Consider the following 25,196-nt stretch of genomic DNA (forward strand, 5'->3'; position numbering starts at 1 on the left):
CTTTCAGTGACTTGATGTGGGAAATAGCTATACACCTAAAACTTAATTGTCTAGTCATAAAGATAGAACTCTTCTCTTGACTTCCTTGACAATAATTTTTGGACAGAGCAAAATCTAGGAATAAAATACAGCTTTGGATCAATTTTTACTATCATGATGAGTTAGTGTTTTCACCATAGGTAAACATCTATTCTAAGATTAAACCTGTCATAGTTTAGTTGCTCCTAAGTCATTAAAACCTGATGATTAGTTCTCTCAAATCTTTTAATGTAAAAAGAAAATTGAAGGTAAATGTTAATTCAGAGATACCTTTGTCTGCTTACTTGCATGGTTTAGAGGAATAATCACTTAGGTACCTAGAGAAATTCTGAAGATGCCTGTATCTCTGGAATAACTTCATAAACTGAAGTGAAAAGAGTGACAAGCTGAATACTTGTCCTTGGTAATACACTTTTTTTAGTCTCATCTGACTTCTGAAGGTTTCGCTTCATTCATGGTATGAAAATGAGCTTTTGAAGGTTGGGTGAGAGGGCAAAAAGGGAAAACCTTAGAGAGATGGACCTTCATGCAGCTTTTGGAAGAACTTTAATAGTGATGAATTCTTGGTGTGAATGTTTGCTGTAAAACTTTGCCTGGTTGCCTACCTGCAGAACTTGAGCAGCATGTGGCAACTTGGGGTGTGGGAGAATAGGCATGTCCTAAAACCCACAAAATTATAAAAGTGAAAGCAAATCCACTGTTTAGCTATTTTTTTCCCTCTGTTTTTTTTAAGCAGGTCAACATTACACTGCACATATCCTCTAGATACCTTTTTTACTCTTCAGTGCAAGCAGCTTCATGTTCCTGACATTATACCAAGATTTTAAGGTGGGATTTTTTTTTTCCTGGCTCTAGAATACAAGCCTTAATTTGAAGTAGTATCTGTTTTATTCTGAATATAGGAGTTTGCATCTTAACCAGCAAATGTAGTGCAGTGTGTTCTGCTTTGATCAGGACTTTGAGGACATGTTGACTCTGCTTGTTAGAGCTCAGCAGGAATGCTGTCACCGTCTTGGGAGCCCCAGAAAACAGCAGTGCTAGACTGCAAGTTGTTCTATGCAGTTAGGAGGCAGACTTCTAGGAGAGGTTCAGGATGATGAGGACAAACAAGTGGTGAGACAATACCTAGAAAGCAGGATGAAATGCCTCAGCTACAGGTGTAATTGTGACTCACATCTAAATAAGCCTAATTTTACTGCAGAATCTTGTGCACTGTGTCATGTTCTTTCTCTGAAGAATGTGTGTACGTTTTCATGTTTCAATTTTCACTTTCCCCAGTGTGTGAGAAAGCAAAATGTGAGTTTTTGCTGTTGATCTGGACATTGAGCGTGTCTAGTAAGACCCATCTGATTTCACTGTATCATGAGTGAATATGATGCTTTACTTGTTGGAAGGAAAATGAATGGACACTGTCATCCAGATATTCACTGTATTCTGAGAAATAGTTATGCAACTAGAGAATTCACTGAAGTCTACTGATATCTCAAATTTACTCTTGAAATTAAGGAAAGAATTAATTTAAAACATTTGTCATGCAGTTAACACTGACCTACCAAAATAATTTATTCCATCAGCCTCATGAATTTGAATTAATATGTTGAAGCCATCCTCACTTGATGTTAGGCATCTGAAGATGGGCTGAGACAAAACACAGTTCTTGACTTCTAAGTGATTTTTCATTTTTTGTGCCTTCTAATGTTGTGAGGGCCAAAGAAGGTTGCTAGGGGGATGTTCCTAATGCAAGATATTGATGGCAGAATCTGTTTGGTTGCTGTCCTTGAAGTACACTAACTGAATTAGTGACCAGCTTTATTATTAACATACTTTGTAATATCTTTGAGGTGGATATATGTGAGTTTGTATGTAAAAACACTGTTCAGAGCATGTAAAAATGAATGTGAAGTCCATGAAGGCAAACAGGACGAAGAAGAGTATAGGAGACAAATACTTAGGGTCCAGATGTTTAAGGGACCCTTGTTCTTGATGTTTTGTAGGTTTCCACAGTTAGTGAGATGCCTGAACAGAAGTGCCAGTGAAACAGATTGGAAACATGTATTTTTTTAAGAGGAGAGGCGCCAAGGAAGAGTTGGTCAGGTCAAATAAATGACTTGCATGGAGGCAAGAAGATAGGTCTGAGAGACGGGTCAAAGCGAGGTCGCTTCAGTCCTGGTCAAAGACTCACTCCATTCTCCTGTGCCTGGGCCCACCAGCACTGGCAGTATCCCGTCCTGCCACCACTGCTCTCCTGACAATAAACTCATTATGCCTGGTTCTTCTTGTCCTCTGTGGAAAGCAGGAACCTGGGCACTGATTTGTCCTGTGCTTTGCAACTCTGCCAGATTCCATGCTGTTGATGTTATTAAATTTGTGAAACGGTAACTTCAGTGCTGTGCTACAGTTACTTTTAAATCTGTGCTGTGGAAAAAGCTCTTTGCTATTCTAAAATTTACCAATAACTGCTATCCTTCACTGGTCTCTTATGAATGGGAAGCTCAGACAGAAGAGAAATGAGTGTAAATGAACTTTCATAGTTATGTTTTTTTTTTTTTAAATTTTGGTTTGTTTAATAGCAAGAGCCTTATTTCCCAAGGCATGGTAATCCTAGCTCTTCCAATTTTATATTATGACTATACGTTTTAAGTGTCGTCTGCATTTATCTTACAGTGCCTACTTGTAGGATACCCCTCTGCATTTCTTCCCTCCATTACTCTTCTGGAAGGTCTTATGTGTGGGCTTCCTGAGCATTTAGTTGAGATTGGCATATATAGAGTGGTTTATTTTTTCCTGAATGGACTGTTTTATAGGATTACGTGCACATAAAAATGCCATCAACATCAGTGGATGTGCCAAAATATTACCAGAAGCAATTGATTTCAGAAATGTTTTCCATCCTACATTTTGAAGTTACATGCTTTCCTGACTTGCCTCCTGTGTTGTACAGGGAATTTTATTCATCAATACAAATAATCATAATACACAGTTTTTCTACTAATAAAAGTCCTTAATCACTGACTTCATTAAGAGTTCTCTCTACACATAGGTGTCAAATTTAGACTGGCTTGTACAAAAATATGGTATTTGCTGTTAGCTGTATACATACGTGTTTTGCTTATACTCCATAGCCCATAGTAAAAAAAATGTTGAGTTGTTTTGTTTTGTTTTTTTGGGGGTGTTTTTGTTGTTGTTGTTGGTGGTGGTTTTGGGATTTTTTAAAGCTTAGGGGTTTAAGGCGTGCTGATATAGTGCAACTGTTTCCCCTCCTGCCTGAATAGCTCTTACATTTCAACTAGTCTTTGTGAGGACATTGACATTTCAAAGATAATAGATATGTAAGAATTTTATGGAAATATAGAGCCAGGTAGAAAAGAGTGATTGTTTGGAGGGCAAGAGCTTAGTTCTTAATAGTCACAAAGGAATCTCTTGGATGAGATGTTCTGCCCAAAAATGCAGGAAGGTTTCAGGTAGAAGTTTCTTTTTGTTAGACACCGGAAGTCCAACCGTGAGTTAGAATTTTGGTTTAGACCAATTTTTATTAATTAAAAATACTTAAAAAAACCCACCAAAAACCTGGTAAAGAAGAACAAGAGGTGTTGCCCTCATCACCAATAGCTCCTTATTGAATGAATAGAGTCTGGGACTGTGTGATAGGCTTTCTCTTTAGGATGATACAAAACGATGCAGGTGTAAAATTGGATGAAGTTTTCTGCCACATTTCCACTGGAATGGGCACCCTTGATATTTCTGTTGTGTTTAATTGTCTGCCTTCCAGTGCTCTGGAGTCTTTTCCTGTACGCTGTTTTCCAGGGATTTTTGTATGAACCCATCACAGAATCCTTTCCAGTAGTAAACAGCTTTTACAGCTTGGACAGCATCTTTGAGCATGTTGTGATTTTACGTTTGCTGGACTAAAGCTACTAAGTCAATTTGAATTCTAAAATGACCTATGCTCAGTTTAACACATGTCACCGTTATGCGGTGTAGTTTAGGAGGGAAGTCCAGCAATGCTTTTGTTTATTTATATGCTCTTTAATGTTAGAAGCTGTTTCGTCAATTCAGTGCGGGGGGTTTGCCTTTGTCTTCTAAAGTTATTTGTCATCTAAGGAACTTTAATAATCTAATGTTTGAATAATTCTAAAGTGTTTTCAAACTCTGATCTGTGCTTTCATAGGATTGGAATAACTTCAAACCACAATCTGTAGTTTTACCATCTTTGAAGCTTCTTTGAAGCACATTTAAGACTAGAGCTATTGAGCAAAGAACATGGATGAAGAATCATAGGTGCTGTACTGTGGGCAAAGGTGGAAGGGAAGGAGTAGATTTTATGGGCTGAGGTTTGAACCTTTCCTTCTGAAAAACAGGCGTTATTGGGCATCAAAATGTGTCTTGTAGATTTATAAAAATAAAAGCACAGTCTACAACTTACCCTGTGAAAAGCAAAGTGTTGGAGCTGGCCAAGCCAATTAAGTGAGCAGGCCTGGCAGCTTCTTGTGGTGTATCAGCAAGGCCTTGTCTCCTGATCCCCCGTGACAAAACACTAATTTCAAAGAAATGCACATGTGAGCAGATCACTAAATGATTTTCTTCTGACTTCCTGTTATCTTATTTCTATTAAGTGCTGTGCGATATCTGATTTCAAGCTCAAACACTTTATTGTTCAAAAAGTCAGATCCCTGAAAATCTAATGTAGAGTACATACTGATGTTTCTGGCATAGGTAAATGTGTTTTTTACTTAACCTTATAAGTTTGATGAAAGGTACTAGATCACTTCTCACTTCAAATCCTGAAAAATTGCTGGTATTATTTGGGATGGTATGCTAATGCAGAAGTGGTAAAAGATCTAATACTGAATGCTGATTGTTAAATGGGAACTAAATGGTTTAGAAAAAAGCTTGAAGGCACTGCTATGTGCAGTATTATGTAGCTATAAAATGTATTCGATAAAGTAGGCTATTGAACTTTATAGGTATGTAGGCTCATATATGTATTAACTTCTAAGGAAATACAGAAGACTTACCAGGCTTTTTAGGAACAACTTGCTAAGCTTTTGGTGACTTTGAATAAACCTGACTCAAGCCCAAAATATAACAGCAAAAACAGGTCTAAGAATGAAAGTGTAAAACTAGATAAACCACCGGTGGTACGGGAGAGATTTTGATCTGGTTGCTTGATTGTAACTTCCACTTTTTATAATATCTCAAAACTTGGTTTGAGACATTGAAGTTGTTATTGTATGTTTGTAATGTAAAAAGAAAAATCTTAAGATGTTGTTTCACAAGTATGTGATGTTTTATTGAAGTACTTTATAATTTTCATTTTTTTTCCCAGATGGCAGTTGTCAGTCACTTTCTGTCCAGAAAAAGATCTTATTTCAGAACAGTTTCACACAACAAGAAGCCAATGTTATGCAATACTGTCCCATACAGTGTTTATCTGACTTCAGTGCATTTTTAGGAATAAGGAAAAAAAACCTGTGTTTTTCTGTTGCTTCGAATTATGTTTGCAGAGCTTGTTGACTTGTACTCCTGAGAAACCATTGGCTGTGTTTGGATACCATAGGCGACAAATTAGTTTTCACTAAAGCTGCACTTTTAATCACTCTCCTCATTTCTTTCCAGGAATCTCTCCCCAAGCTGCTTAGAATAACCAAAGATTGCTACAGCTTTAAAAACAAGCAGGGAAAGTATTTTTTTTGAGACTGTAGCAGGGCATCAGGAGAAAGCTGTAGTCTTGGTGTGCTGTCATTTTGAAAAAAGCAAAAAGGTCTTTGTCTTATCCTAAATCTGAGGATAATCAGCAAATACCTGAGAGATCATGCAGGAGATTCATGTTGTCCGATACAGCGAGAAGTTACCTTGGGTGACAGATCACTATAAGTGGCTCAGAACCCACCATCTGCAAAGTTACCACCCACAAAAACATGCATGTGATGCCTGCTGAGAGAGTTTGCAGTTCTTCGGAGTTTTTAAGACCTACATCAGGGAAATAAAAATGCTGTAATGGTTGAGATAAATGTTCATTCTCATGGACTTCTCATTACTTGATAGATACTTTGCAGTTATCAAAGCTGAGCTGAATAGGAGGCCTTCATGACACTGAACCTCCTTATTTATCCTCTTTTGTCCTGCTAGTTCAGGAAAATAGCTCTACTTAGAGATTTAAAACTTCTAATGTATTTGAATGCTTTGGGGATCCAAGAGGCTTTTGTATAAAGTTTTAGGTCTGTTTTTTGTGTTTGTGGCAGTGAGGGAATGTCATACTCAACCAAAACATTTCGATTAAGGAAATTTAATTAATTTAGTGCATTTCCAATGACAATGAAAATAAACAAACACAGATAACACACCTCATCTTCCCTGTGGACATCCCTCCAACTCCATTCTGGCCTCTCATCCTCTCACCGCAGGTGACACTCAGAAGATAATGGTCAGAGCTTGTGGTGGCTTTCTGCTCCTGCTTGGGCAGCTCTTTGCTCCAGCCCTTGCTCAGGTGTCATCTCCTGTGTCTCTTTTGTTCCTCCAGTCCAATCCTGGTCTGTACTTGTGTCTGCCCAGGGCATCCCTGGCCTCGTCTCACACAGTGCAGCACCCTCTCAACCAAAACCCTGCCGATTTAGACCAGTATGCTGGGGGAAGGGAGAGGGTGTATAATATTTTTTTTTTAATCATCATTAACATACCATAAAGGGAGCCAAGTAGGATGCCAACTGGTATCATAGAAGTTCATACCTTCTTTTCAGTACCCTTATTGTTTTCACAGTAACTAAGGCAACAGAATTGCAGCCTTGAGAAGTTGAAAATAACTTTGGAGTCATGGTAAACAACAGTGTGGGGAAAGAAATAAGAGGAAGGAGGTCTTCAGCACTAGTATTGGCATGATCTGGAAGTACCAGACATGTTAAAGAGTAGATTTTTTTTTTTTTTTTTTAAAAAAGCAAACATTAATTATGTATTAGCAAGGAAAGTTCTTTCTAACCTTCTGTACTAACTTAAGCTTCTTTTGTGAAAGCATCGATTAATCTAACACATGGGAAAATGAAATCTTATGTTCTTATAATTCAGTAGTTTGCATTTTTTTGAAAAAGATGTGTTAAGATGTCAAAATGGAAAGAGCGGTTGAAAACACTGTTTATTCAACTATTAGGACACAGGCTTTTCTCCTAAGCCCAGCCTAGGACTGATCACTTATCAATTAACGGATTTCTATATCAACGACTAAAAAAATCTTGTGTGACCTGCGTAAGTGGTGTCTTCTGTGCTTCTTCAGTCCTCATGTTGCCACACAAGTCTCAGAGGATTTAGCACTTATTTCTTTTTAGTCTATGCTTGACCATTGTAATGTTGCAGTCTAAGCCAGTTAAGAACAGCAGCATATTGGCCTGAATGTTTATGCCATGCCTGAGCAGACATTCTAATAGTCAAACTGTGTTACTATGGCATTCTTGTTAGTTTCTTTTCTTTTTGTTCAGCATCAGGATATTTCTGGAAGAATGAGTGACTTCTCTGTGTAATTAGTGATGAGTTCTTGTCTGAGTTCCTATTAGTGTCTTTAATGAATACCAAATACTTTCTGGTAATGAAAGAATGACAAGAGAAGGCTGAAAGGAGAAGGGAGGCAAGAGTAAGGAACTGATAGGGGTTTTTTACAGGATTATTTTTTCTTACTTAAAGCTGTTATCTTTTTCCTATCTCAGCTCTTTATAGGCAAAGGTAGATTTTTAAATTTCAATGTATATAAATATAGACTATAAAATATATTTTTATTTATATTAATTGTCTGGGTACTTAGGAAAAAAGGAAACCATTATCCTATTTAACTAATAGTAATATTCCTGTAGCTAATATTACTGCAGTTGAATTAAATGAAACTTCCAGACTGGGAGGATATGCGGATAATAGTAGAAAAAGGTTTGAGTAAAGATTGATTAGCTGAAGTTAAAAATCTCGTATATGTTTTATATATTACCTTCTGTTTCTGAATGTTTTGGCAAATATGAAATCTAAGTAGCTCTATTGTAGGTTGCTACAGAAAAGTACGGATGACCTTATTGTAATAGCAGCTTTGAAGGACTTCAGTAGCACATCTGTGATGGATTCTCAAACACATTTAGTCCTGTAGATACAAGGTGCATAACTTCCATTTGTTTGAAGAAATAATAGTTATAAATGTTCATCGTCTAGTGTCAAAATGCTGGTCTAATTCTAAAGACATCTGAAGTTTAGCATCTCTGTTGGAAAAGAATCCTAATTACCCCAGTAATCTGGCAAAATTATGATCTGTCCAACTAGTTTATTGAAGGGAGCTACGCTTTTTCCACAGACTATAGACAGTTTGTCATTCAGCAAAGCTTTAGTTTCAGTTAAGACATAGAAAGAAAAGACTGTAACTATAGTTTTATCAGAAGTGACTAGAAAAGTGTTAAGTAAGCTTCGTTTATGCTGTTGCGATATCGGGCGGTAAGGCCCTGTGAAGCGCTCTGGCCTGTCCCGGAGCAGCGCTGCAGGAGCCTGCAGGCCACCCCATCAGACAAACTGAGGATATTTAGCTGGGGCTGTGGAAGATTTTTGTGCTGACAGGGCTGAACAATCGGACTTTTGCTGACATTCCCACTTGCTTTAGTCATATAGTTTTTGCTTACCTTTTATGCATTAAAATCCTAACCTGTGGTATGCTGAAAGTCTCAGTAGTGTGATGGACTGTACTGTGACAGAACTAGATATCAGTGCTGGTCAAATGTGTATTCATTAACTGTACATCTACAATTTGGATTCAGCACTGCTTTCATCTTTTAAATTAATGTGGTCAGAGCCTTTTTTTTCTCCGTTCAATGTCAATCTTCATCCAAATAGCTGTCAGGCTTCCAAGGTTCTTGTTTTGATGGGCTCTTTAATTTTCCAGAGTTAAAGAACTGGTTGCATTATGGTAATATGCATCATATTATATTTAGATATGCTTAATTGGAAGGTAAATGCAAAACATATCTTGAAGACAAGAACTAAGGCTTTAAAGCAGAGTGAGGGCAGGGACAAAGGATATGTTGCTTCACATCCTGGAAATCGGACAAAACGAGTCTAAAAACCTAAAAAGTTAAATCTAACTTAAAAATTTAGTACTTAGTATCTTTGGGATTTGATGGCAATATTCCCTGAAGAATACAGCGATCTATGTGTCAATAAAATGTAGCTAAATTTAAACTGACAACCATCTTAGTGATACTAAAATATTTTTAGATTTTTGTGCAATACTACATGTCCTGGTAATTATCATGGGGAAAATAAATAAGAAATTCTGAAGTACAGTAGGGTTTTTTTACCTAATATAATTTTATTTGCTAAGCAGTTAACTTTGAACCATGTATGTTATACATACATAGTGTTGTTATGAAAATGTTCAGGTGTGAAGATCCAAAGAGTAAGAGGTTCATAGCGCAAGTTCCTGGTCTTAATTAATATTAGTTTTAAAGTAATTGCGTTGGATGAGGTAGTTCAGTTTCAGATTGTGGCCTAAAATGGATTAGAATTGTCAGAGGATTAAAAGATTTTTTGAGAAGATGGGGCTGTGAAGTCATACACTTTCTTCAGTGTGCAGGGTAATGAGGTGAAGTTACAAATTCATTAATGGCAGTCAGTTTAAAGGGATAGAGGGTGAGGGCTGGGGAGATGATGGAACAGGGCTGAATCTATATTAGAGATGTCTGTCTTTATCTGATTCTACAGCTGGGCGCTGATTTTTGCATTAGAAAGCTTGCATTTTGCTTGCATATATACATTCATGCATTTATCTGCTCTATGCAGCCACACATACAGAAGTTCTCAGGAAAAAATTATGCAAAGTAAAATGTGTGCATCCCAGTGGGCACAACTGCAGATAACTTGTGTACGATATTATGTACAAATTAGATTAATGACGTTTTACTCTGTCCTTCAGGGAACAACCCATCTTCAGCACCCGAGCTCACGTCTTCCAGATTGACCCAAACACTAAGAAGAACTGGGTTCCCACCAGCAAGCATGCTGTTACTGTGTCCTACTTCTATGACAGCACAAGAAATGTCTACAGGATAATCAGTTTGGATGGCTCAAAGGTAAGTTTCATTTCAGAAAAATTGCTTGCTTCAACAATTTTTGTATTTATTCTCTAGTCTGATGTCCTTCATGTATCTTCTCAGATACTTTTGTCACTATCTGAGTAACAGATTACCGACATGTTAAAATAGTAACATTGCATGATTACATGTTTCAAATGCTTCATAAGTTTTAAGTGTTTATTTGAAAATACTGTTTTCCATGTCTTCATATTTACTTTGATAAATCTATTGCTGAATTTAAGTGATGACCTGTTACTTAGTCAATATTGTGAGCAGAGTAAAAAGACATTCACTGTGAGATGCACTAAAAGTACAAATAGGGTTACAATAAGCTGTTTTCATCTCTGCATTCAATGATCTATCAATATCATTGACTTCAGCATTAGGAAAGACATCTGTTCAGTGCCCATAATCACTTAGAAAATCCTTTGTTACGTAATCTTCCAATTTTTGCTGTAGAGAATGTGAGGATTCCCTCCTAATAAAGATCTCCATGGTAAGCTTTTTTCAAAACTAATTTGGTTTGGGTTTGGGGATGTCTAGGGGTGTTTTTCGTTTTCCTTTGGTTTTTTTTTTTCCTCATGTAGGAAGGATAATGTGTCAAACTGCTGTTGTAAGGAACTTTGTCTAAGAAATTAATTTCACACGGAGGAATACTTGACTGTTCCTTAGGTGCTACCCCAAGTGTGTATAAAACCAGTAATTTTACAAACAGTATATCAGAAAACTCTGCAATAAGGACATTTAAGATATACAGAATGTAATCAAAGTTTTAAACCTTTGAAGAGATTTTCATTTGCACCTTCTGGAGACGCATCAGTTCATGATGGCTGGAACTGAAGTCATTATTTTAAATGAGGAAGGAGAATTTTGATTATAAAGTAGTATATGGAGATAGATCTCATCGTCAAAGATGATACCACTTGAAGTGATTGAAACACTGGTATCAAGCCTACCAGAATTTTTCCATGTTTAAGTCTTACTTTGTTTTGTCTATTCCCAGCCTTCATTCAAATAAGTTTGTTCTCTCAAATAATCAAAATACCTTTTGTGGGACTATTTATAAATAAAGATTTTGGGATTGGAACTAGATGCTGTATGAACTCAAGACTACCAGTCGTAATCTGTAGCACCTTATCTGCACCTTTTACAAAATCCTTGTTCTTGTATCCACTGGGGTTCCTCTGCCTTTGTCCAAAGCTGCAACTCCTGCAAAGTGGCTGCAGAATTAAATTGTCGAGCAGTTGTTCATCAATTTATTTGTTCTTCTGTCTACTGCAGCATTTTCTTTACATTTGCAGTACCATTGGCAAGATATATTGATAATGCAATCTGTCACTTTTATTTACACTCTCTGTGAATGCTGCAATCATAATCCATGTTTTACATGTCCTACTAAGACCTAGAAACCCAGTCATGATTAAAAAAGACTCATTGTTTTAGGCATCACAACACCACTCTGAAACACACACAGGTGAATAGCAGGGAGGCCCACAGAAGAATTTTAAGGAGGTTTTCAGTGTAAGTCCCAGAGGATTCTTTTAGTCTGAATTAAAGGCCATCTTTTTTAACGTGTACAAATACAGTATAGTATGTACAAAGGGCTAAGTATAAGTTTGAAGTGCATCTAGGTAGTGTCTCTGCCATATGGCATACGACTGGGTGTCAGTAACACTGCTGGCACCTGAGTTCACAATGCCTCTGTTGCTGATCAGTCAGAAGCATTACATTTTCAAAAGTGAAAAATAAATGCAATTTAATTCTCCCATTTTAAGTTTTGAAATGAAATGTAATAAAGGTAGTTTTGTGGATTTTACTTAAAACCCCAAAATCTTATACTGAAAATGTCTCAAACACACATGTTGCCACTGGCCAAAAAGACTTGTCAAACAGACTGGTTTTGAAGCTGTCATGCTCCTCCCTTGGAGGGAATAGATCTAACCGGATTTTACTGTGCACTTTGGTGCTTGTGGGGTTTACAGCACCCTGTGGGTTTGTATGGTGGAATGATATGTTTGTGGCTGCTGAGTTACAGCAACTCCATGGCTGAGCAGTAAATCTGTAAGTGATGGCAACTCACACATATATATTCACTTAAACTGCAGTGAGGAAAGTTTGAGAGAGATATAGTTTAAATTTTAGTGATAAATCATATTTCTGTCCTGCACCCTACCCTTTCTTTAGGTCAGGAGGTTTCAGTAGGATTCCTGGATAAAATTTAACTTCTGTATGATTGTCTGAAAGTAATTACATCTTTTTTTCTTCAAAACAAAAGGGTAATTTTAAGACATGACCTTCCCTCAGCTCTGAGGAATGCTATTGTACATTGTAGATTCCCACTCGAATTTGCTTTTGGGGATCTTTGGTGTATTTTGAGAGAGTTGTTTTTTGTTTTTTTTTTTTCCTTGTTTTCTGTATCAATGGGTTTATGATCCACATTCAGCCAAGATACGTCATATAGAAGCAAGTTCTGCTTATTTTTAATGCATTCTTTGTAATGCTGTTTTTTTAAGCTATGGTCTTCTGTTGAAATACCTTGTACAAGAAAATATGCATCTCCCTCTAACTTGACTCCACAAAATGTTCTAAGATGATAAGGTGTTGAGTGTACAGGCCATATTTTATAGCCACGTACAATACTTGGATCCCTGTTGTCCACGGCAGGGAGATCCTGATACAGATAATGTGATACAACTCAAGTCTGGTTTCTGTGACCTCTTCAGTAAATACCTTTTATGCAGCCTCGTTCTCCTACCACTCTAGTAATCAAGAGAAAGCCTGAAAAGTAAAATTTCTTATGCAATATGACATGACAACATCGAGCAGTTGTTGCTAAGGCTTCCATTCTCCTTAATTACATAGTCATCTCATAGCTCCTTGGAAAATGTATTTTAGTAGTTCTTTCTCCTTGGTAATGGAAGGAAGCCTCCATTATTTCTTTGTTAAAACTGCACTCAGACACTAAGATTATTCCCAGAATCCCACTGTCTTTACTGTTCAGCCTCTGGCAACCATTGAGAAAAGACGATAAGTAATGTGATTCCTGCAGTACTGATTAACCCGCTGATAATTATTTCACCAGATTCAATACAGGGAAAAAAAACCTAATAATTTGTGGTCATCTAAAGCAAGAGGAGACTCTAGAAAGGAGTGTTTTTCTAGCCTGTTGCTTCCATGGGCCTTGTAGATGTTATTTCTGAGTCAAATTCCCCATCAGTGTTACTGCAGTAGATGATCTTTACATTTTAATATCCATTGTAAAATAAACTAATCACACATTTACATGATAACTTGTTTAATGCCAAATAAAGGTTTTAAATACAGCCTGTAAACACAGGTGTTCAGTGATCTTCCTTTGAAGAAGTTAAAAAAACTGTGTGTCTTAATTATTATTGCTGTCAGTTTTAGCACAAGATAAAACCATATTTGACCACTGCTGTGTATTTTGCAGCTATTGAGTTTGCAGTCAGCAGAATAAACAGCTAAGAGACATGCCCTATTTTCTCATAGCTAAACTAATATGAAAGGAAAACGTGAAAGCTCTTTTATTATTCCAGCAAAATCTAAAGATAACAAAATCAGTTTTCTTCAGAAGCTGAATGTCTGCCTGTCAGGTTGACTCTGTTCTGTTTTTAAGATACTTTTGTACATTTATACTAACAACATTCTTAAAAGTTGATGAAATATTTGACACTTGTTATACTGGTAACTCTACAGTGAAAACTGGCACAGAGGAAAACAGTTAAAGCAGTACCTATTTGAGTAGATAATACAGGCTTAATTATAAATTCTAATTTAAAAGATAAATCTCTATTTTTTTAAGCTGAAGATATGAAGGATTCCTATCTAATATCTTCCAGAAGTAGCTGACACTGACTGTAGCGTGCTCTAGCATTGCACTTTTAAAAAGCATAACGAATTTAGCACTTGAAAGATCTGACATATTAATGGTTTTAATTCAGAGAGGATTGAAAGCTTTGATTTCCTTGTAAAATTGGTAAATCTGATGAAAGGCCTTTTTTTTTGTTGTTGTTTTTTGTATCACTGGGATCTGAATGTAGCTTTCCCAGTGAGAAACTTGCTGTCTTTGGACTAAAACTGTCCACTGGAGTAGAGCCTCCTTATTTTTCTCTGCTGGAAAATAAAGGGAAGAATTGCAGCGACTCTTCCTCAATACAGTTATTTTTTAGAAAGTTCTCTTCATACCTTTCTCGCTTGCAAGGAGGCAACTTGACGGTCACTGTAACCCAGCCTAAATGCAAACTGCTGTCAAAACAGATATCCCATTCTGGTCTGGGCAGCCTGTCGTGGGTTCCCTCTTGTGCATCCGGGCACATGGGCTGCTGAAGTAGTGAGCAGTCTCAGCTGAAAAACACTTGTTTTCTCCAAGGTTTTTCACTGGGTTAATTTTCAGCCAGGTATGCCACTGTCACTGCAGCAAATCCCCATCCTGCAGGCTTCAAACCTGCCCGTTTCTTGGAGGTCCTGAGTCCTGGTCCTCAGAGTCATCTTCTGTGTTGAGGAAGTTACATCCATGATGTAATACACACATTCTCAGATCTGTGACGTAAGTTCAAATTAATCAAGCGATGGATGGAACTAGGGCTTTAGCAGACTAGACAATGTAGCTGGAGCTTGAGTTGGGAGGAAGATTTCTTTTCTACATTGTGCCCAGGATATTTAATTTTGAACTTTACTGCTGACAGCTTCTGTGGCAAGACAGATTGAGTGTTAAGTGAACTTGCACAGGTCTGTTCTGGGCTTCTATGGGGTTATTTCAAAAGTGGGCTTCCAAGCACTACAGTGCACAAGAAGACAAGAAGCGTACAAGAAGAAGGAAGAGCTCTAGAACACCTCCTTTCACTCCACCTTCCTATCTCATAGTATCTCTTCTGTCCTATATATGGCATAGACAGCCATTTTCTATATGGCCGTAGTGCAAGCCTGCTGGCTTTAATTGGGCTCCAAACCTCATGCCTGTAGAAAGGAGAATGACATTTGGATGACCAGTGACTTCACTGATGAGCCTCTCCTAGATGAAAATCTGAGAAGACATTTCCTGGACATTTGGTACTGAAGGTGGTTCTCTAGCATCTGATCACACAGCAAATCCTGTCCTTGACCTGATGAGGCTTGTTGGGTCATGCATTCTGTAATTTTCCAATACTTGTTCACAAATGATATCCAAAATTTTGATTTTGAGGTGAAGGTTATCAGAGAGAACTGCGTGTTTGATATCCCCAGCTACATTCAGATTTGCTCTTCTGATTTAATGCAAGTACAATGGAGCTACCAAAGCTACTTCAGAAGCTGCAAATTTTGTTAAATACATCTGTGCTGCAGTATCTTTGTCTTTGTGCATGTTGCAATACAATGTGTTCTTCTGAATTTTATTGCAGTACTTTTCTCTGCCAGTTCATCCGAGACTTGCCATATGCACATGGGAGCTGTTTGTTAGCTTAGCTGACCACTCAGCTGTAAATTTTTCAAACCTGCCCTTTAGAATTCAGAGAGAATTTTATCTTGATGGTACCTGTGCTCTAGTGCAACCCAAATCTCAGCAAAAGTAAAAGGTGCTAAGTAAACTCTGTAACTACTCATTTTAATATCTACTCAGAAGGCCATCACACACACATAGTATAGACTGATTTTGACGTCCAGAAGATCTTAGGCTTGGGAGGTCAGTGCTTGGTCTCTGTGATGTTGAAGTTTCTCAGTGTCACCATTCTGAGAAAACACTTATTCTCTACACATCTGTACAGTTCCTCCTATTCAAAGAATAAAATAAAGATGTCATTTATGACAGAGAAGATGGCATTTTGTTGCTGCACTGGGATTCTTCAGCCATCACTGGTTTTAACCTGCTGGGGTAAGGCAGGGGTTCTGGTTTTGTGGAAGCAAGGAAACACACACACTCATACTCCAAAGATTCCCAAGTTGGTATCATAAAACAATTGCAGCAGGACACTACTGACAGTAACCTTTGGAGCACAGTAGCTGTCACGTAAGAAAGATTCTTGCTGAATTGTTCTGCTCGCAGTGTGTGCTATTTTCTGGGAAGTTTTGAGGATGTTCTGTTTCACGTGGGTGTTATAAAGCACCAGTGATTCATGAAGAGGGCTGTGAATTATTTAACAAATGTGACAGAAACTCTTAGTAGCACCAGACAGTTAAGAAAGCATGCCTGCATTTCACTTCAGATACACATATTTTATGGTTTATAGCTAGTCTTTTTTGTTCATACTGGTGGTTATAAACCGTACCAACCAACAGATTTTTAGTTAAATGGAACCTGTTGGTGTCACTATAAGGTTTTATCCTTACATACTTTTAAGTCAGCTGGACAATTCCACATCCAGCTTTAGAATATGTTAGACAAACCTAAATGTGATAGAAATACTGTTGAAATCCATGGTAAAACTTTAGTTGCTTTTAGTGGAAACAGCATATTATCTAGTAGTTGTATTTTTTGTTTACAGTTTTATGCTGGAGGATGTGCTTTTTCCATCCTGCATGTAACAAGAGCTAGAAAAGAAAAAATATTTTGAGAGTAGCTCTTTTTCTGTAGTTGGTGTATGACCCTGTCACTGTTAGGCATGCTTGTGTGTGTGTAAAAGAAAAAAACAGATTCTAGAAATACAGAAACTTAAAACCAAATTGTGCCTCTTGTTTTATTGCATGTTTTCCAGTTAGAATCACATATGCAGTGGGCATGAGGGGAATGCAGTGAAGCTTACAGTGGAGCCTGAGAAGCGCTGCCTTAGGGGACAAGGAAATATACTTGTGAGACAAAAAAGGACTTTGCTAGTTCTTCCATTCTGATCTCGTTAGCCTATGCAGATGCTTTAAAAGACTTTTTTAGACTTGCTCACTACTAAATGACTGCTTGCAATTGCAAATAGGTGTGTCTCCCCATGGACCCTGGCTTTTGCTTCTTTTACATAAAATATATGTGAAAATACTCTTTTGTGATTTTAGCTGTGATTGAATCAGAAAGCTGTTCCTTAGTTCTCAGTGTGTCTCATTCAGTATATGCAGATACTTGACTACAATATTAGCATTTTCAATTATGGGTAGTCTTTAAAAAAAAAAATCAAACCCACAAAACCCCTTTTTTACACCTATTATTTTTTTCAGGCAATAATCAATAGCACTATCACCCCCAACATGACATTTACTAAAACATCCCAGAAGTTTGGCCAGTGGGCAGACAGCAGAGCAAATACAGTCTATGGCTTGGGATTCTCATCTGAACATCACCTTTCAAAAGTAAGTATGACCAGTGGCAGCTATTCAGCTAGTCCAGCATCTTAAGAATATTTGATTCCTGCTCATTGTATCTTGAGTCAGTGCTCACTGTTGTTGCTCTTTAAAAATAATTTACAAAAAGTGTTCAGTATTGATACTTTATAATGTAAAAAGACAAGATAAAGTGTGATACCTGAAAGCAGGAAAAATTAAGCTATCACAGTGTAAGTTGTTCATGTTTTCTAATTCATTTGCTAGGTTTCTCTATTTTTAGAGTTGTTCTTCCAATACAGTTTTTCATAATAGAATTTAAACGAGTAGGCAATTTAGTGTTTCTTCTGTATTTAGATCTCCTAGGGAAAAAAAAAAAATAAGTAGTACTTAGATGCATTTTTCTCTTTTAAGCCACATTTATTTTCACTTTTCTACTATATAGTGCATCAAATTACAAATATTTCAACACCTGGAGTCTTAAAGGTAGTGGGAAGAAAACTACATTGCTGAAATACAAAAATTGAAATGTTTACTAGAGAAACTCTGTGCCGTAGGTGAGGTTGTTTCTTTCTGGTCTACTTGTGCAGGAGGGAAGTACACCTCATTCCAAGGAAAGCAGTAACCCCTGTTTCTCAAAATGGTGGTACAGTTCCTCTGAGCACCCTTCTAGAATCCCTGTTGCTGTTGATATTGCTCTGATAGATGAGTCCAGGAGCTTGTACAAGCCAGTGTCATTTTTCTCCAGATGAGGAATTTCATTTCAGTTTAATAACATGTCACTACATTAGGCAGGGAATTTTTATCTTTGAAATATACAAAAGATCTGGAAACCTAAATGCAATAAAAGGAATGTATACTACATGTTTAAGTAAGGAATAATGGTTGACTTGCTATTTATTAAAAAAAAAAAAAATCATACCAGCCATTTTGAGAAGGTAATTGTCACAATCCAAGGATAAGCATGGGTCTGTTAGAAAACCATTAAAATAAGAACCAGTCCTTCTGCTTTACTGGATAAGTGTTACACTTCTAAGATTTCTTCCTTCCATAATCAGATAGATTTCATTTTCACAAAGCAAAACAAACACAGGAAGTTCTGAATAATGCTAATATTGTATGTGCGTTTGTGCACCTGTCATTGCTTTGGTGAACTTGGAAACTTTGCCAATTACTTTAATTGGTGTGTATGTCCTAGAGACACTTGCTTAACAATAACTTTTCTTAGTAATTCAATGTATTTAGCATAAATGCTACTTTAGTTTACCTCTATTATACACTAGCTTATTTTCCTTAGTCACAGAATGCTGCTTTAGGGGCAAATATCGTGCTGTAGTCATGTGCACTGTTTGCCAGACTTTAAACACTAGATTAGCTTAGCCAGTGAAAATATATTTGGTTTTTTTATCTGTTCTATCCTTGACTCTTTTCATGTTCTCTCTATGTAGATCTTACTGCCTTTGTAATTATAGTTATTTCAATCCCATTCTTTCACTGCCCTCAAATGGATGTCTAACAGTTTTGAGTACACTCTTGGCATAAAACTTTATATTGCTGTTGAAAAAATAATCTGAAAGGCTACAGAAGGTATTTTGTTTTAAGTACATGTTTGATTAGCAGTTGCTCAGATTGCTGTGTTTTTTGAAGAATACACAAATCTGTTGAGAAAAATAGCAAGTCAGAGACCTTTTATGAAGCTTGTGGTGATGAAGGTCCTGACCTTTTCAGCAAACTGTTCCTGCTATATTATATCTTAATTATCAAACTGATCTTCATGTGAGTTGAAATTGCTGGTCTTTGCTACTAAAATTCATAAAGGTAAAACTTGTTGTGTTATTTGAAAACTAACAAACATGTTCAATGGAGAAAAGGAAACTTTTCTTTAGGGTACAGTCTATTCAGTCACTAGAGTTGGTAGATATGTTGGTCTTGGAACCAGAAAAGCCAAATTAGAAATCCTGTGTCTTCTGTGTAGCTTTGAGAAATCACTTTATATTCTCTTTCTTGTCTTGTCTCTCTGCTCAGATTACAAAGTATCATTTCTGTGCACTGATATTGCAGTCAGGTTTACCAGGGCGCTCTTTGGTACACCTCGCACCGTAGGACATGAAATCTAATTTAGGGCTCAAGGTAGTGCTGAATGTTAGTAATAGAGCTAACAAATAAACTGTATGTATGGATTTTCTTCGGAAACAGGTTGCTTCTAGAAGCTGTCTTAAAAACTGATTCTGGAACTTCTTTTCTCTATTTGATTTATCACAGTCTTTAAGTGAACAGCCCTTTTGTATGTAATTTGTTTTGCAGTAGTGTCTCTGGGCCCCAATGAAATACTTCAAGTTCCAGGGAACAAAAGGCAGCCTGTAACCACAAAAAACTTAGTCTAGTCTTTGACTAAGTTCAGCAGGTTAATGAAGCAAGTAATCAGAGCAGATAGGATAAACTGTTTGTTCTCAGATCATTGTCTGCTTGGCTTCTAGTAAATGTTTGACTTTTGGACTATTTTGTTTTGGTTCATGTGCCTTTGTCCTCCTAAACTAATCACTAGGGTAGAGTGCAACACTGGTAACCTCTTTCTGTACAATTATTGTGACTGAGAACTGGTGGAGTTAGAATATCTGATAGAAGAATAATGGCACTCTAATCTACTTCACATACAAACAGTATAGAAGAAAATTTATTAAACATTTATTTATTCCCATTAGACCTTTTCTCGATATGTTGGATCACAAATTCATCTCAAGAATGTTCCATCACAAGTCCGTGACACCTGAAAGATGATTCCTATGTCAAAGAATGTTCCTTTCACAGGATCAGGATTTGCTAGCAGAGACTCTCTTGCTGCTGCAGTAGGAGGAACAGAATGTCTCATGATTTTCAGAAAAAAATGAGATGACTTTCTCATTCAGGATACGTCTGTACTTTTGATAGTATCCTGATGTATGAGGAGAAATATTCCTTTTCAGGTTTGCTGTCTGTCGTATGCCTTTGAATTAGCTGACCTGGTTTATTCCATGTAGCTAAAGAGCATGCTAAATGGCAGAAGGGCCATGGCAGATACTTGTCAGAGCCTCTTGTAGTCTCCCTGCACAATTTTTCATCTTTAATATATGGATTCTCCAGAGAACCTTTCATTTCATACCATGAGATCTCATGTTTGTTATTCAGGAATTTTATTAAGAGATTGCTATTACCCATCACTTGACTATCTCAAGGAATTCTAGTAAATTTGTGAAAATTTCCACTGCAGTTGCCTTGCTGTCTCTTTCTTAGAATGTTACCTATTTATCTGTCTTATTGTGTGTTTTTTTACAGTTTCTACCACTGTGATACAGTAGATTATATTTACTGCCTTGCATGTCTTCAGACATTTATTCTAAACCTCAGCATCATGTTTTCCATTTACCAATCCTATGGTCTTAAAGCTGATTTAAACAGTAGGTTGCCCATCAGATTTTGTGGTCTGTGTACAAGTCTTAAATAAGTATCATCTAGTTCTGGTGATCTGTTGCCATTTTGTCATCTATTCTGAGACCTGTTTTGACTCTAATTAGACTTTCAGTGTGTGATATCTTTTTTCTCCTTCTACATTCAGGAAGCGTATTCTTTTAAATAACCTGACAGGTGAAATATAGGATACAAGTGGAGAGAAATGATATTTCCTCAAATACTAATAGCCTACCAGCAGAAGAAGTTTAGACAATAATGTTTTTTAAGTCTTGCATAGTAAGTGAAGTTCTGATTGAAAATAATTGAGGAAATTGTATCACACAAAGGGTACTCTTGATCCCTTCTAAATACAAGCAGTGCAGAACAATTTTTTTGCATACTGCTGCCAGAAAGATTTAGAAACAGTTGGTGAAGCTTCCAAATTTTCTCCAGAATTATTTCAGTCTTAAGCTGATCATAAGAAGATAACGTTCTGTCTGAAAGCAGCAGGAAACAAAACCAAATGCTTGGCTACCATAGCAATTAGTGTAGTGTCAAGCTGAGATCTGTGAAGCCAAATTTTTCTCTAGCCAGAGAAACTAGGCCCTATTCTTACTAAATTGATTTAATCTCTCAAGTTTAAGGGTGCGTGCATTTCTCAATTGGTGCTTTAGCTATTTTCTGGAAGAGGTAAATGTAGCATAGAGATGACACTTCGTGTCACAGTTCAATGTGCAATTCCTGAATTTGGTGTTCAGTATATGCAAGTGTTGAGTTCAGTGAATTTGTTCTTTAAATTGATTGATGTCAATGAACAATCAAGAAGTGAACTTGACTCAGTATTCCCACTGCTGCTTTCCTAATTAGCTATTGAAATTATAAATTCTGTAGGATTTGGGAAGAAATCAGTATTGTTTCGTCATGAAAGAATGAAGCCCACAGAAAGCTCTAGGCTAATAGTGATCACACTAGGCTTCAGAACCACATCATCTGTTGTAAGGAGGAGAGTAAAACCGGAATCTGAAAGCAGCTGTGTAAGGCAGCTTGTTGCTATTATTAGCGATTTCTGAGGTGAGGTTTTTTTAATACTATCAGCAACAGATCAAACTTTGTTGCATTGTAATTTTCGTGACACATAAACAGTGTGCATTATGTCTGAAAGGTATATCACTGTATAACTCATTTAAATGAGTATCCAATAACGAGAAAAATTTTAAAATCCTACTGACAGAATTTGACTTTGTAAAATGTTAAGTACAGCATTCTGTTCTGCATGCAATGTACTACTTCATGCCTACTCTTTATCTTTTTCCTTTTTTTTAACATATGTACCTTCAGTTTGCTGAAAAATTTCAGGAATTCAAGGAAGCTGCACGGCTAGCAAAGGAAAAATCCCAAGAAAAGATGGAGCTAACAAGTACACCCTCTCAAGTGAGTCTTACTGCCTGATTCAAGCCTAGTACTTAATATCTGCACTACTTACCATATGGTATTTTACACACGCATTATATTAAAAATAAATGGGGTACTTCCCAGTTACCCTGAATCCTCTCAGCAGTCAGCTATAAGTGTTAAGAAGTCTAAGAATATGTTTAACATACACTAGAGATGTTTCAAAGGGACTTGCTTTAAAATAAAATGGGCCATTTGTTTATTCTCATTCCTTCCTTTGAGGTTTCACCAGAAAACAAGTAAACATAGTGAGCAGTTATGTAAGTAAGTCCATGGTAAATAGCTTTTGTGTGTTTTCTTATTGTATCTATGAAACTTTAGCTGGTGCACTGTAAAGGAATTTTATAGAAGAGTCATTGCAACAAAAATCAAAGTGAAACCAGCAAACTATTTTTACTTATTTCCTGCTGTGTAGTATTCACTTGTGAAATGTGTTGAAGGAAAATGACAGATTCACATGCTGGTTCTGGAGTTTTATTACAGTAGGCCATGATGTAAAAAGAAGAGTTTATAAAAGGTATCTCAAAACATGAGCTGAGTTAATATAGGCGTAACAGGAGGATAAATTAATATAGTCACATTTACGTGAATCATGCCTAAACTTAATGTACTTGAAAATGAATAACTTCAAATTTGCTTTGAAAAAAGAAATTGCACAAGGCCCCTCCACTCCTGCCCTACCCAGTATTTCTGGTCCTGTGTGTAGCTACTTGATTTGTTTTAAGCACTACTGAAGGCAAAGGTAATTCCTTCTCTTGGAAGATGAAGCAGTTTTAAAACTACAGCAGAGGCTCCTGCGTTGAGTAGGATTAATGCAACTGAGTCTTTTTTTTGTATGGGGAATCTTCATTAATTGAATTAGTGCATCTCTTAGGTGCTTTGTGCTGTAATACGCTCCTGATCTTTGATAGAACAAGGATGGCCAGCACATTGCACCGTGCTCTACGAACAGTTTTATTGCTACCAGAAAGCTACATCTGGTGTTCTTCCAAGAGAAGTCAGTGGAAACCACAAGAATACACACAGTGAACCAACCTCATGTTGTTTTCCTGGTAGGCATTTTGCCCAAGTGTTGGCTTTTGCTATTAACGGGAAACTGCTTGCTCTACTGTAACAGGAGAAAAAAAAGGCAGTATTTTTTTATTAGTTTTCTTGACTGTCTCTATATTTCTGATAAATTCCACAAATAAGCACAGAGATAATGGAAGTAGGTATTTCAAAATTATAACCTAATATACACTTGGCTTTAGAAACAGTGAATTGCTTCAGCCAGGCCTCCAGTTAGTCAATGCTATAGGCAAAACAATTACTCTACTTCTCTTTTGACATGTTGACTAATACTCTGAACTCAGAAGTTGAATCTGACGCTGTCGAATGGAGCAACTTATTATTTGATTTGGACATAAATTTGAACTACTCACTGATGCTTTTTTAGACAAGATGCTTTTGTCTAGCAGCTGCCCAGGGTTAAAGCTTTCTTTTAAACTATATGAGCTATTAATATTGTTCATTTTCCTGTACAGATTTCCTTTTATACTTGGAACCTAACATTTTATACTGTAGGCAGTTACAGAACTGTTACCTTGAGCGATTCTATAATGCACATTGAGAGCTGCAATTTAATTACTGCACACTTAGGAATAATTTCATATTCAGGCCTTACTTTTCATCTCTTGGCTTTTCACTGTGTTGATAAGTTAGCATATTATTCTGAAAGATAAAGTTAGTGCAAGTGCTGACACATCAGCATAATAGTCTTCAAATACTTAATGCTTCTCATTAGTTCCCCAGAGAGAAGGGAGTTGAATCAGGAACTCCGGAGTTTGGAGCAGATGAGGAGTGATGGCTTCATGGAAAACTGCAGCGCTCCCAGGGCGCTGGGGCTCATTCAAAGAGATGTATGACTAGGGGGAACATGGGTGCTTCATAGTGGAAAGGGAAGGTGGGACCCTAGAGACATTCGAAGGAGCGCTTGCTGTCATTTTGATCATCTGCCTGGTAGTGGATGCAAGACAAGCAGTTTGAGTGTTGCCTTTCTCCATAATTTTACAGCTCTTCTTTCCCTGCTGCATAGTGGTCCTTTGCAGAGTGGGAGAGTGAAAGAGGAAGGAGACATTTTCAGTGGCTGGTCAAGACTTCACGGGAGCCTGGCTTTTTTTAGGAAGCTTTGACAGGACAGGCATTGGGAGTTAGTGTGTGTGTAGTGAGCTCTATAATGGTAACACAGTTAGCTACAAGTTTCAATCCCTTTGCTGTCTTGGACTTGCAGACATCCTTCTGCATTAAATTAGTAATAGGTAGAAAAATACTGCATATCAAAACTGGAAAACAGTCAAATACGTGTCAAACTTAAAATTTCTCTTGCTGCTGCTTTTAAAAATGGCCTTATTATTTACAAAATGATTAAAGTACCAGATGTAGTACATTGCCAACTCTCTCTGCTACACAGTTCTAAAAAAGAAAAAGTACATGTGCTTTTTTATGCATTAAGTATTTCCCTACAGATTGAATCTTTATTAAAATATCTCCACAACTAGTGTAACAAAAGCTTGCACATGGTATTTGCTGTTCACTATTCTTTGATGTAACCCTGCAAATACTACAGTTTCAATTCTGAGTGTCCTGTAAAAGCTTGTTTGAACCTGAAGAGAAATAGAAAGCAAGAGATAACAACAGAAATATCTCTGAAATAGCATATGTATTTGTAGTTTGAGTACTTCCCAGAGCTAGCCATGTTAAAACTTAAGAAGAGTCTTATATAAAGTCCACTGAAGTTAGGCTGCTTCTCTAAGGTGTTACAAGCTTTAGCAAAGTGTTGGTACTACTTGGCTGGATACTTCCACCAGAAAAGTGCCTCAGTGGCCTGGAAGTAGTAGTTCTGTGTTGAGTATTTTTTGAATATACTGTTTCATTTGGTAGCATGTATTCTTCGGCTTTTTTGTGTGTGAGACATGT

At 37.0% G+C, this 25,196-nt stretch overlaps 1 protein-coding gene across 3 annotated transcripts in view; it reads left to right on the plus strand.

The window, feature by feature from the left end:
* The window catches only part of HOMER1 (homer scaffold protein 1), a 97,061-nt gene that overhangs the window by 14,735 nt on the left and 57,130 nt on the right, over positions 1-25,196 (plus strand). For 2 of the 3 annotated variants that reach the window (XM_065860333.2, XM_065860334.2), the window contains exons 2-4: positions 9,965-10,121; positions 17,262-17,393; positions 22,128-22,220. In XM_065860333.2, the coding sequence (XP_065716405.1) occupies positions 9,965-10,121; positions 17,262-17,393; positions 22,128-22,220 (382 nt within the window). The remainder of the gene's footprint in view (positions 1-9,964; positions 10,122-17,261; positions 17,394-22,127; positions 22,221-25,196) is intronic. The other variant, XM_071802825.1, reaches the window with a different exon arrangement.

This window comes from Patagioenas fasciata, chromosome Z (genome assembly GCF_037038585.1).
Source record: "Patagioenas fasciata isolate bPatFas1 chromosome Z, bPatFas1.hap1, whole genome shotgun sequence".
In the NCBI taxonomy this organism is placed as follows: domain Eukaryota; kingdom Metazoa; phylum Chordata; class Aves; order Columbiformes; family Columbidae; genus Patagioenas; species Patagioenas fasciata.